The sequence below is a fragment of the Cornus florida genome, unplaced genomic scaffold, assembly GCF_030987335.1.
Source record: "Cornus florida cultivar Cherokee Brave unplaced genomic scaffold, ASM3098733v1 CherokeeBrave_3.0.0_Hap2_Chr05, whole genome shotgun sequence".
NCBI classification, from domain to species: Eukaryota; Viridiplantae; Streptophyta; class Magnoliopsida; order Cornales; family Cornaceae; genus Cornus; species Cornus florida.
In genome coordinates this window covers 115,113,072-115,126,929 of record NW_026775575.1, presented here as the reverse complement: position 1 = coordinate 115,126,929, position 13,858 = coordinate 115,113,072, and the positions used below count along the sequence as shown (strand labels likewise).

Here is a 13,858-nt window from a genome sequence, read left to right as displayed (position 1 = left end):
TCTGTTCTAATCCTACTTTGGTTACATTTGAAGTATAAGAAACCAGTAACAATCCTAGAGGAGGTTCTGAAAAATGCAGCCATGCCGGACAGAACAGTGATTATAACTACTCTAAACGAAGCATGGGCGGCACCTAATTCAACATTCGATCTTCAGAATTGGGAACCAAACTCGACGGCTTTTGAATCATTTTGTGGTTGTAGCATTTGACCAAAAGGCATACTCTCGTTGCTTAGCATTGCACCCTCATTGTTATTCCATCACCGCCACCAAAGGCGTCGACTTCTCAGCCGGCGAGGCCTACTTCATGACTCCTTGAAGATGATGTGAAGGATTACTTTTTTGCATTCAGTTCTTCAAATCGGTTACAACTTCATTTTCACGGTACTATCTTTTTTCCCTTGTTCAGTTATTTTGAAGCATTATATACAACATTTTATTTTGTTCAAGTTCTTGTCTCCAGGATGCCGATATAATGTGGTTTCAAGATCCATTTCCCCAATTTTACCCAGATGGGGATTTCCAAATCGCGTGTGACCAATTTCGGGGCAACTCATTGGATTTGAACAATAAACCAAATGGAGGTTTCAACTACGTAAAATCAAACAACAACAGAACAATCAGTTTTAGTAAGTTCTGGTACGAATCAAGAAGGAATTACCCAGAAATGCAGGACGTGCTCAACAAGATAAAGTTCCATCCTTTCTTCCAAAGGATTGGAATAAAAATAAGGTTTCTGGATACAACTTACTTTAGTGGATTTTGTGAGCCCAGCAAAGATTTTAATGTAGTGGGTACAATGCATGTCTACATAGTAAACTTCATGACCTCACTCTAACACTTGAAGACTGGAGAAAATATAAGTCAGTGTCAACAAATAAAAACATATCACACCACCAATGTCTTGGAGGATTCCAAAAAAATGCAGGTATGATACAACATCTAGACACATCAAATACGTTGAGAATAACCTCGTTACCTATATATATACACACACAGTGATATATATTTGGTGTAGAATAACACGTCACTGGTTAATACAGAAGAAAGAAAATGCATCAACATACATTATTTGTTTTTATTATTTCAAAAAGGAATTCATGTCTAACACACTTGTTTTTTGGTCATTATTGGACTACAGTATTTCACAGCCTCAAAAACCAATGAAGAAGACGGCTACTAAAGGAAGTAACACTACAAAAGTTTAACGGTTTACATATACGTTTGGAAGTAGGAATGTGAAATATTTGAAGGTAAAGCACGTTTTGTTTCATTTTGAAGCTTTATCTTTCAAAGCCTCTCTGTGGAATACTTAAGCCTAGTCTGGTATTCTGGTTGCCCCCAAACTAGCACGTTGCAACTGTTTCCATAATCAGTATTTGCAAGAAAAATGACCATTCATCCAAATATTTAAACCCCAAAACCGAGTTTAGTAGAGATTCATGGAGCAACACTAGTACCAATCTAAAAATAATCAACATAATGGTACAACACATTCATTTTCATGAAGGCAAATAACATGTTAGTTCACCACCCGGGCAATGCGATTCAAAAAATAACATAGAACGAAGGCATCATCCAATTCAATGAATCGATTTGTAGGGCCTTTCTAATTAAGTTAAACAGGTTCATTTCACCTTCTTGAAGCCATGGAGAACATATCTTTGATATTTCTGGTATTCGTCTCCACTTTTGCCTTTTTAGTTTGCCTTGTAGTCCTAGTAGTTTTCTTGTCGCTGCTAATCTTTTCCTTGTGAAGGACATGAGACATTTCAATCAGAAAGAAGAATAAATCATATACCCAAACATGACAAGAGATCATACATCTCAAACATAGCATCCTTAGGTAGTCCTTGTGCATCTCTCTTAGCATTTAAAGGACACTGCCCCATTGCCAATTATGCCATATGTTGCTGCATTACACATATCCCCTCCCTTCCCCAACAAACACACTCAACATACAAGATCATGATCAAATCAAAGGATAGTTCTACGTAATGTATTATTAATACAACCATACAAGTTGAATTATCAACTTCTTTATCCACTTAAATAAGCACATAATGTTGCCCAGTAAAAGCAACCTAAAAGCCAGGCACAACCAAGAGCCAAACAGGAAGATTGGGTAAATATTACAAGTAGTCCACCTAAATAGGTTAAAAAGCATAACAATATATATATATATATATATATATATGCATACAATTCTCATAGAAACGTCTCAAACAGAAATAAATAGACATTTCACGTTGCATGTTAATGACGCGCATCCAATTGTGTGGTAGAGTGAATTTTTATTTTTTTATTATTATTATTTTTTTAATCAAGGAAGTAAACTTATTCTGGATGTTTATACCTGTACAGGATTGAAAGACGCAAGATTACTTTCTACTGCAGTCGCAAGGATTTCACTGTCTGGCCCTTTAGCTAACTCTTGTAAATTTAAGCTGCAAATGTATCAGTATGGTAGACTTGGTTAACTCATTTAAAGGGAAACCACTTGGAACATAAGTTCTTGGGTCTGCATTATTTTCCTAGACTATACAATTGATTGCATTATAATAATCTGTTCTTATAAAAAAAAAAAGTTGGGGACTGCTTACCAGAAAAGGGCTGTCTATCTAAAGTTCAATAATAAGAAATGGAATAATTTAAAAAAAAAAAAAAAATGATTTGAGGCAATACTTTAGATTGCTGCAGAGGACCTTCAACCAAGGCTCATCCTTCAAGTACTCCCCCAATATTGAGACAGCATCAGCTACTGCGCCGTTAGAACAGATAAATTAGTAATGAGCAAGATTTTTTCTCACCTATGACTTTTAGCAGCAATCGTTTGTGGCATCCAATTGGGAAATGCAAATAACATGTTTCATTAAACAAACTGTACAATGGCTTTACCAACAGATAGAAAGGCCATTATCCAATGAATTCTCCTTTCTTTTTGGGTGGGTTGGGGGATTTTTGTGAAGGAGGTCAAGAGTTTGAATCCCAAAATTGTTTAATTTAATATAAATCTTTATAAACTAAAGGATTTAAGCATAGAAATTGAAAAAACATCATTCCTTCAATGGATATGCAAAACTTTATCCTACCCTAACAAAGCTTTTACCTCCATATCTGTGCATGCCTAATTATATCTTCTTAATTTATTGTTTAGCTGCTTAATAAATGGCATCCAGGCACACACTGGGATTATTAATTTATTTATGCCTACTTTCATCAAAGCTTGACAAGTTCTTATCATTATTTGAGACTCTTTGAATGTATCCATGGTTTGAGTGAACGTCTCCTTCCAAAGGAATATACAGGTATGCTTTTCCAATTACTTTATTTTTCCTGTTTCTACTTTATTTACTTCCTATAAGCACGTAAGTACGGTTTATCCAGGAGTAGACAGAAGCCAGTTAGTTCTGGGTATATAGATGCAAGCTACTTCGCCACAGATTTCCAGCCATAGAGTCTCGTTCTGCCTATCAAGTGGGTACCTAGGTTGACCATTGATCCTTTTGACATTAAAATTATTTACTAATGCTATAAACTCATTATAATAAGTGATAAAAAGTTCATGAAAATTATTTAAGAATCCCAAGAACACATTTTCATCAGATGACAACTAATTCATCCTTATATGGAAAAAGAAAAGGATGTATATTGATTTTCTTTAAAATCATACATGTATCCTTCTCATCTCGAGCAGCATAGTTTTTGCCCAAAGTTGGTAGAGTCCGCTTTAGTTGGCATACCTACAATTGCAAAACATTAAAACTTGATGTTGATCTTTGAGTATAAAAAAATGAGATGTTCAATGGTACCAGTCACAAGTTGAAAACTAGATCTCACCACATGTGATAATACAAAAATTGCATATATATGATGACAGCACAAGTTCTAATCATGGTCATAAAGCATTAAATAGATATCCAAAAAGTCCGTTATGGATGTTCTGATGATTAGCTAACAGAACTACACGCTCCTCAAATGTAAGTCCTTATTATACTCAAGATGTCGGAATGCTTTGGTGTTGTCTAGTGAAAGGTCTAAATATCTCATTTAGAAAAAGACGAACATTTTTTAAACAAATCTTCATTCCTCATACAGAGTCCTAAAAAGATGGAGACTGACCTTATAGATCAACCAAGCTAAAACCTTTGAATCATTAAGCCTAAAAAACTTTGTGGATCCAACTTCTGCAGAGAGACAGAGAAGCAGAGTTATACTTATTTTCCAGAAGGTAAGCAAAGTTATATTTTCTAATACATTAACAGTATATGGCGTATTAAAAATAAAATAAAATAAATCACCAACAAATGATTTAATAATATGAAAATAACTCTAAATACCCACTTTTCTGTGAGATGGAGTGAAAATTCAGAGAATTCTCAACATGACAATTATAGCGATGCGTCAGGCCGTATATTATATATGTGACAATCCCACATAAAATTTCCTAGGGTGAAATTACCAAATGTGATCTTTATCTGTTGTGATAACAAAAGAGCAAATAATTATTCTTTAAATCTGACACCTTTAGCCTAGAATATCTTTCAAGTCAGAGTAATTTGAAAGTTGAGTACACACCTAGGACTGCATACCACAAAAAAATACAGAGTGAATCCCTAAGTAATGATTCCTCAGATGTATTATATCAGCAGACTAAGTATCTGCTGACAAAAAATGAAAACTCATTCATGACACAGTACATCTTGAATAACATATTAAAGTACTCGAAACTATGATATGCATCAGAATAATAATACAGGTAGTAAATTACCTTTAGAATCACAAACTACTTGCATTGATTTTTCAGCTGTGGATGATAAATGCTGATATCCGGGATAGTCATTAATGAAAATTATCTCATCTAATTGCCTGAACTTGCCTGGATCATCACCCTTCTACATTCCATAAAAATATATATTAAAACCAAAAGATCTCAAAAGACAAATACATATTTAAATTTTCTACAAAAAGAGAAGAAAATATATAGGTCTGCTAGCCCAGGTAATAGCACATTTGTCCTCCTAAGTTTGGAATGGAAGTCTTCTGCAAGCAACTTAGAACATGTAAAGAGAACAATGCTACGAGTGTTCTGAAGGTGGAATGTATATATGTTCCATTTTCAATCTAAATGATCAATTTAGATAGACTCAATTGGTCTTTGAAGAGCATAAGAAAAAAATAACAAATATGATTGTACCTTCATCCGGGCTTCCTCAAAAATGGGCAACAGAATGAAAACAGGATCAACAGGAGTGGCTGTATATAGGCGGCCATCTGTTGTAAAAATAATGATAAATAAAAACATAAACGAAAATAGGTAGAAAAAGTGATATTTTGTGAGACCATGTTGATCTGAAGTTTACCTTCGCAAACATAATCCCCCAAGAACCAGGACCCATAAGATTGCTTGAACCAGTGAAGTTCGTGAAGATTCCCATCAGCAAAGAGATAACAGGTCGGGTCTCCTATCACATAAGTGAATAATATATAAGGTTTTAAAACCTTTGCACATGCCAAATTGCCCAAGCAAGTTCAATACTAAATTCTTAGCATTCATAAAGCTTATAGCAAGATCAGGTTCTGAATAAAATTTACTTTTTGTTCAATAAAAAGGGAACCACCAAATACAATAATATTATTTACCCATAGGAGTCGCTTGGCAATATATTCCTAAAGGAATGGATAAAAACTTATTCTAAAAGTGAAAAACCTTACGGGATATAAGTAAAGTATAAATGATAATACAATGGCTAACAAAATTAAGATAAATAAGAGTCATAAGAATGTATACTAAAAATAATAATAATCATAATTAATAACATGCAAATTAAATAAAATTTGGGTGGAAGTTCTTTGACATTACCAGATTTGGGATGGCGAAGTGAGAGCAAACGTCCCAAACAATTTGTGCTTGCTTTAGGATCTGTAACTATAAGGCAGAAACTTGAATATACTCAAATTAATGCATCAACAAAAAAATATAACAGGTCAATATTTACTTGTGTGACAAAAAGTGCTTAACAAAATCAATGCTATTATTAAAGAGAAGCATCCTTCGGAAAGAAAATGTTATGACCAAAAAAAATATAAAAGAAGAGAGAAATAAACACTGAAGTTCTTGGTTTTTGATATTATAAATGTAAAATTTATTTCGATTGGTACATAGATTGCAGATGCTATTAGGGCACTGGAATACTATCAAACTATCATAATGCCTAACTTTGTTCTTTTAGATCCTAAAGTGAACAGATGCGTTCATCTAAGCCATTAACATATCATGCTAGGATACTAAACTCATTATAAAATATTCATGCAGCAAAGATACAGATAAGAAAATTTGCCTAAAAAATTGTAATGAATTAGGGCAATGTTGCTCTCTTCAATTCTAGTAATCTCCACTAGAAGCATTCAAACCCCAAATCTCATGCTAATATCCATGTTCTAATCTAACCAAGAATGTCAATATCAATCAATTAGAAGTGTCCAAATGATATAGATCAGTGGATCACTAGAACCCTTGGTTGTAATACTAAGATGCTGGATGAAAGCATTGTTGTTCTACAAGAAGATGAGAGAATGTTAGTCTAACAGTAGCAGTTAATATTTATATAATATATATATAATAATAATAAATAATAATTATAATAAAACTTACTAAATAAATATTTATATAAGAATTAATAACAAACTTTTTCCGTTTCTTTGTGAATGAAATTAAAAGTAACAAAAAAACTCTCTTGATTCTCCAAAAAGTAACTGGAAATCAAAATCGAAACCCAACAGTGACAGAAACGTTCGTAGACATTAATTCTAGGCGACTAAAGCATGCAATTGTCAGATGCAGTACAGGTACTTGCACAACATAACGTCTAGGGTAAATTACACTGACGCCCCTGAGGTTTACACAGTTAGATGATAAGTTTGTGAAAACTTCATTACAGCGTTAAATTGTGTGCAAAATGTCATTTTTACCTCTCATTTTATGATAGTTTTTTTAGCAAAAATATCTATTACAAGAAATGACTAAAACACCCATTTGACCAACACAAACACTAGATTTCCCAATCCTAGCCCACCTACTTTGGAAGCCGACACACAATCTCCTAGTTTACCAAATGATCTCCCCTTGACTCCCTACCCAGATAACAAGAAGTCCTTTCAGATCCATTTTATTAAAAATGCATGCACTTTAAAGTGAGAGAAACAGTAACTTGGATGTTGATAAACAAGACTGAAGAATAGTGATCCTTCCTCAAGAGATAAGCACGCTTTTTCCATCCATCAAGACATTGAGCACCTCTACAACAACCGGGCACGAGATGTAATTATTCCATTTCAAGCTCTATTCTTTAAGATTATTATGGGATATGTTCTTCATGTCATGATTGGATCACAATATAATGAGATATAGCATGTGTTAAGAAATAGTCATCCTATATCTGTGCATGTATGCACTCAGTTTGGTTAATATGTGATATCTCACCATAAATTTTTGTCTGACCTTGTCATTTGGTACGATAATTTCTATTCTCTGAAAGTAACAAAAACCAATGACAAATATCACCCAAAACATATGCCACCAAAACTGAAATAAGTAAATATGCATGACAACAATACATACAAGTATATTATACAGGATTCAAGTGGTAATATCAAGTCAATATACCAAAGTTAAATTCAATGAATATTAACATATACATGCGCGCGCACAAACACACATATATATATTTGAGTTTTATTTTAGTATATAGTCTCCAAAGGTGGCCATGGATGCTACACGGCCCACTTTCAATAAAAATTTAGGAAAAAACAAAAAAAAAAAACAAAAAGGAACAAATGCATGATGTCCAAGCTAAGCTAGATAATATACAGAGATCAAGGAGTTACCGGGTGCAACAAGAAGACGAGTCTCATCAAAACCTTCCCACCAAGCCATCGTACCTTTCATCATATGAGAATAATGGAGAAACTTTATTGAAAAAATAGATGTCGCAAAGTAATAATGTTTTATTTACGGAAAACAAATAAATAAATTAATAAAATAAGGATGTTTTCGTACATATCACGTGACTCAAATCTATCATGCCAAGCAGAGTTTGTTATGGTTTTTAGTGATATTGCTGAACCACAATCACAGATTATAAAGAATACTTTCGTGAATGGTAACAGGGATATTAAATCTGAAGACATATAAAATCTTCTTCTCATCAACTAAAAACATCACAAGAAGGTCTTTTATCAAAACATGGGAATAAAATATAGATATCAAATAAGACTGTTAGCATCTAATCATGAAATGACAAGATGCAGCCAAAACCCATAAAAAGGTTATCAAACCACTTAGCTCATCCTTGTCTCAATTACTTTTGATTGACTACAATATTTTCTGCTATTCTACTTTGTCTGTGGCCATATTAAATTATAGGCCATCATGTATTTCCAAATAAAAGAGATGCTTTTAGCTTAATTGGATAGATGATACATGTTTGTTAATTCAATTTGAGAACTGCACCTTGCAAACAGAAATACAATGAAAAAACATTTGGCTACTTCCAATTCGGAATGGTTGGTTGGGTCTCCGTAGATTGGTGCCTTTTAATAAGGCCCTCCTTGGGAAATGGTTGTGGAGGTTTGGTGTGGAGAGACACTGGCTTTGGAGGAGGGTTGTGGCTTGTCGATTTGGGGAGATGAGAAGAGGGTGGAGTTCTCTATAAGTGAGGGGTCCTTGGGGGGTGGGGGTTTGGAATTTTATTCGAAAGGGATGGGATGACTTTTCCAAACACATTCGGTTTGACTCAGGGATGGGAGGAGGATTTGTTTTTGGGAGGATGTTTGGTGTGGGGATGTTCCTCTCACTTTTCCTCAGCTTTACAGGATTGCTTCGGATAGGCAGGCCATGGTGGTCAATTGTTATCACCTTGATAGTGGGAGACTAGTTTGAGATGTTCGATTCAGGCATTTGTTTCAGGATTGGGAGACCGAGGAGGCCATTCGTTTCTTGGAGTTGTTGTATCGTCAGAGGATTATGGTGGAGGATTCGGATTGTTAGTCTTGGGTTGCAAAGTCTCAGGGGCGTTTTGAGGTGAGGTCTTTTTTCAGGTGTCTTTCGATTGATCCTGGAGTTCGCTTTCCTTGGAAGTCTGTTTGGCACTCTAAGGCTCCTCTCAAGGTGGCTTTCTTTGTGTGCACCTCGGTTCTGGTTAGGATCTTAACCCAGGATAACTTAAGAAAGAGAAGCCAGGTGGTGGTCAATCGTTGTTATATGTGTCTTCGTGATGAGGAAACAGTGGATCACCTTTTCATTCATTGCTCTATGGCTAGAGAGTGCTGGGATTTGATGATCGGCTTATTTAGGGTTTTTGGGGTTATGCCTGGATCCGCTAGAGGGTTGATTGAGGCGTGGAGAGGTTGCCCTGTGGGGACTCACATTCAGGATGCGTGGAGGGTTACGCCGCTTTGTGTGTGGTGGTGTATTTGGCTTGAAAGGAATAGGAGATATTTTGAAGGGAAGGCAATGTCGAGTTCGGTGCTTAAATTCTCGATTCTTTCCACTCTTTTTTGTTGGGTTTCAAGGAGGGATCATAGATCTTTGGAGGAGATTGTTGATTTTTTGGCCTCCTTGAAGGCTGGAGGCCCTTTGTGGTCTTTTGTATTCCTCTTGGGATCCGCTCCCTTTTTGAGCATTTTTTATAAAATTTTATTTATCAAAAAAAAAAAAAACATTTGGCTACTCAAAAGTGGGAAAGGAGAATTTGACCATACATAGGCTTAAGTTAAAGCAAAAAAAGGTGCCAACAAGCTTACTGATAGTCTTTTAGAAGTTAGACTAGGTAATTAGAAAGCTGGGATCATATTCATCTGGATAGCAGGATTTATAATTATGGGACGGGGCAATTTAACATTGTGTAAGCCAATGCCAACTATAGACCATGTTAAAAAAAGAAAAAAGGTCAAGGCATATGAAAAAAAATCTAGGTCTCATTGCATGAGAATGTGGCTTCATGTATGAACTATGAAGGCAATCACATATGTCATGAACAATGTAAAAGTTAGGTCTATACCTAGTCAGACTGTTTGCACTAAAGTTTGACCCATTTAATTAACTGTCCAATAAATGCCTTGGAACTAAAGATGGATGCCGTGTCGCATCCTTTGAAAGGGAAATGGCTGGTGGTTTCCATTCATCAACCCCTAAAGGGGTGATTACCAAGCATGCCATGCATAGGCATGCAAGCAAGACAGACGGCGAAATTGGTCAGGGCTATTACTCTTATGTGATGCCCATGAAACCTACATTTGATGCCTAACTTTGTTTTCCCTTCTTTTCATTAAATTCCCATGCTTTTATTGGCCTTTGAAAGCAATTATAAAAATTAAAAATAGCCTTCTACTAGCCTAAACCTTCCATCTTGTAATCTTTGAACCATAGCAAGCCAAAAGAACCTAAAATATCAAAAATTACTGTCCACATCATCTAAAACATGCCCTGAACTTCCTCTTTCCTTGGATAATTAGAGCCAAAATTTTACCCTTTTTCCTACAACTTTCACGAACCACCAGACCTAATATATCCACTAACCTGTAGTCACAAAAACTAATGACTTAACAGCCTCTGCAAACCTCTCTTCACCATGACTTATAGGATGGTGTTTTTTCACACTTGTCCAGCATTAATTGGGCATCAGAACAAAGATCATGCTTCTTTTCAGAACCTTACATGATCTTTTACATGGAGGGTTGTAAGAAAGAGCCAAAATTTGTTTGGTATCAGAACAAAGATGCAACCTTTTCCATAACCTTACATATTCCTTTACGTAGGGAAGAAATAAGATTCATATCAAGAAGAGCGATGATATATTTGATTATGGAACTTAAAGTGACAAGGATTTGAGAAGATAAAGAGGATGATAATTCACATTTTTCTGCTATAAGGTGTATCCTGAAGCACTAGCCATAATGATAATATGAGGCTTTCAGTTTCAAATAGAACACTTCCCTTGCCAAAACATATGGAAAGCAAACTATTGAAGAAGTATAAGGCCATTAAAGATCACTATTTAATATGGTGCCTATTATTTGATGATGTAGGAGGGAGAAATTGGGTACAAACCTAACTTTTAGCGAGATTTGCATAAAGTGACCGTCTTCAGAGTTCAATCTCAAACCTGCATTTTCATGTTTGATAACCTAAAACTTACAATACACCGAACAATAAAGCCCATACATGTGTGCATTGTGGATGAAAATTAAAAGAGAGTATAGATGACAATTTCTCTACTTGCATTACTCTATTGCACATGTATGTATGCAAATTTGTGCCAATATAATTCCATATATGTGTGTAATTCCCAATCGGTCGAGAAGAAGATATATAGAGAGAGAAGCGAAGGATAATACCTCGGGTCTCTGACTCCTCTTTAGAAAAAACGCAGGCGAAGAACGACCGTGCAAGCTGAAGGTCCAGGTAACGCGAAAAAACAGAGAGAGGGAGAGAAATGTCGGGTCCGTTACTGTACAGAATGCCATTCGAATTTGTCCAGTTTGAACTTATTCGGGACGGGTTAGGCTCCACGTAATTTTGGAAGAGGTATTGGCCCTATGGGCAAAGTATACAACCCCTCAATTTCCTATTAGATGGGCAAAATAAACCTCACATTTATTTTCATAATCTCATTTATCTTTCTCTTGAGCTTTGTCTTTATCATGTACCCTAACGACATGGGATAATCTATTACATAAATCACAACAATTTCATTAGAGGTAGTGGGATTATAAAAAGTAAAAAAATTTATGTAGAATGTTGACAGATCTAAGGATAAATAAGTAAAATTTACCCTAAAAAATAAATATATATTTTTTACAGTTTTGCTTCCTCTTCTTGGATGCCATGACTGATTGCAAAACTTATCAACACCTTACTTCTAAATCTGACTCTCATCAAATTGATGCAAAAAGTAGAGTGCCAATCCTCTGACTCTTATCGAATTGATGCAAAAAGTAGAGTGCCAATTGAATGGTTTAGGTCAAACATATTCATTAACAGTTATCTTCATCGTGTTGAATGTTATTTAGATTTTCAATAAATTGATTATAAATTTAATTCAAGACCCACAGGGTTAAATATGGGTTTTTCGCGTGAGGGTGCAGATTAAATATTGGTTTTGTGTGTGAGGGTGCATTCCAATTTACAAACCCACCGACCAAATTTGAGCATATTTTTTGAGACTGTTTATGCTTGCACTTGAACCGGGTCATTTTGGGTTAAATATGGGTTTTGCGTGTGAGGGTGATGTATTATTTCTGTTGTCAAATTTACCCTTACACAAAATCAAGATTACACTTGATTTTAAGATTTAATTTGCAAAAATAGAATTACATTAGTTGATTTAGAAAAAAAAAAAAATTTAAACAATTCCCATACATACAAGTTAGCAGTTGCAGAGACAGAGGGGGGCAAGCTTGAGAGTTGAGACACAGCAGCCGAAGCTTGCGAACAGCGAACCCGAACTGGAACAGCGGGCAATGGAAACTGAAAGATATGGTTTGATTTTTTGAACAATTTGAATTGATATGCCGATATGGGTTTTGATATAGGTAATAGGTTTTGAACTTTTGATTCTTGGAGACAAATAGATTAACTGAAATATATGGGTTTTGAACTACTGATTCATGTAGATTTTGTAGTTTGCAGGTGCAGAGAGATGGAGAGGGCAAGTTTAGAGTTGAGAACGAGAATAGAGACGGAGGCGATTGGGAAGGCTAAAATGATTTGCCCTAAAAATATTATTTTTATATTAGATAGTTAAATCTATAAATTTATTGCTTAAAATATAATAGGATATAATAATAAATTTATTGCAATAGTTTTATTTCCTTGTTTTTTTCTTTTCCTTCTGTTTTTTCAAAATCATTTCTTTCCTTTTTCTTCATTAATCAATCATGACAGGAGGTTAAAATTATCATTTTTTTCTCTTTCTTATCTTTCATAACTAATATTATCATTTATTTCCTTTCCCACCATACCAAACATAGCCAAATCATTCAAAAGGTAAAAAAAAGTCTATAATCAGTCAAGTTTTACAAAAATATTGTCATAAATTCAACCCCACTTTTATAATTTGTATCAAATTTTCATCTACTACCAATTTGATTGTTCTATTTTTAGTTTGGGTAAATTACACCCACTTTTCTTGAGATTTTGGCAAATTACACATAAGTAGAGCGTTTGATAGTGGAAAAGAAAAAAAGATAGAGAAAAGAAAAGAAAAGAAATAAAATGAGAGGATAATGTTAGTTACTTGTTGTGTTTGGTTGATTAATAAAAGAAAAAAAATTAAACGAAATGATAGTAATCATATTTGAGAAATAAAAGGAAGGAAACTAATGTAATGAATTTACAATCACACTATTTTTCATATAATTTATTCTCTTATAGATATAAGGGCAAAATTGGTATTAATAAAATTTTCTTAAAAATACTATTTTTCTTTTCCTTTCTTTCCATTTCTTCTCATTTTTTTTTTTGGAGGATAACAAAAGTTAATTTTCACGCTTTAGTTTTTCCTTCCAAACCCCTCCATTCCCTCCCTTTTCCATCAAACATTTTATACCAAACACAACCTTTATTTTCTTTTTCCCCATTTCCATTGTACCAAACTGAGCTTTATTATTTTGACTTCTCATAAGTTTTGCCGCGTGCTTAAAGATCTCCCTTCCGTGAATAAATTTTTAAAAAATGACTAAGTTATCATTTACTCTGTGTTAAAAGACATCATTAACTTTATGTTTTGACACAAAATAACAAAAATATCATGAAATACTAATAAAATACAAAGTATCAATTTTCATACAATTTTGA

General features: G+C 34.4%; 1 protein-coding gene across 4 annotated transcripts; it reads right to left on the bottom strand.

The window, feature by feature from the left end:
• Positions 1-1,471: 1,471 nt before the first annotated feature.
• On the bottom strand, positions 1,472-11,531 carry LOC132308811 (uncharacterized). 4 transcript variants are annotated; one of them, XM_059807045.1, is made up of 12 exons: positions 11,398-11,531; positions 11,111-11,165; positions 7,888-7,941; positions 5,864-5,929; positions 5,364-5,465; positions 5,198-5,274; positions 4,772-4,895; positions 4,123-4,187; positions 3,674-3,743; positions 2,686-2,761; positions 2,357-2,447; positions 1,472-1,750 (listed from the first exon to the last, which is right to left on the bottom strand). In XM_059807045.1, the coding sequence occupies exons 3-12, from the start codon at positions 7,934-7,936 to the stop codon at positions 1,634-1,636; spliced, it is 837 nt and encodes a 278-aa protein (XP_059663028.1). In that variant the 5' UTR covers positions 7,937-7,941; positions 11,111-11,165; positions 11,398-11,531; the 3' UTR covers positions 1,472-1,633. The 4 variants fall into 4 exon arrangements, with proteins under 4 accessions (XP_059663028.1, XP_059663030.1, XP_059663027.1 ...); XM_059807047.1 differs by having other exon boundaries at positions 5,864-5,923; XM_059807044.1 differs by lacking the exons at positions 11,111-11,165; positions 11,398-11,531 and having other exon boundaries at positions 5,864-5,923; positions 7,888-7,948.
• Between the last annotated feature and the right edge of the window lie 2,327 nt (positions 11,532-13,858).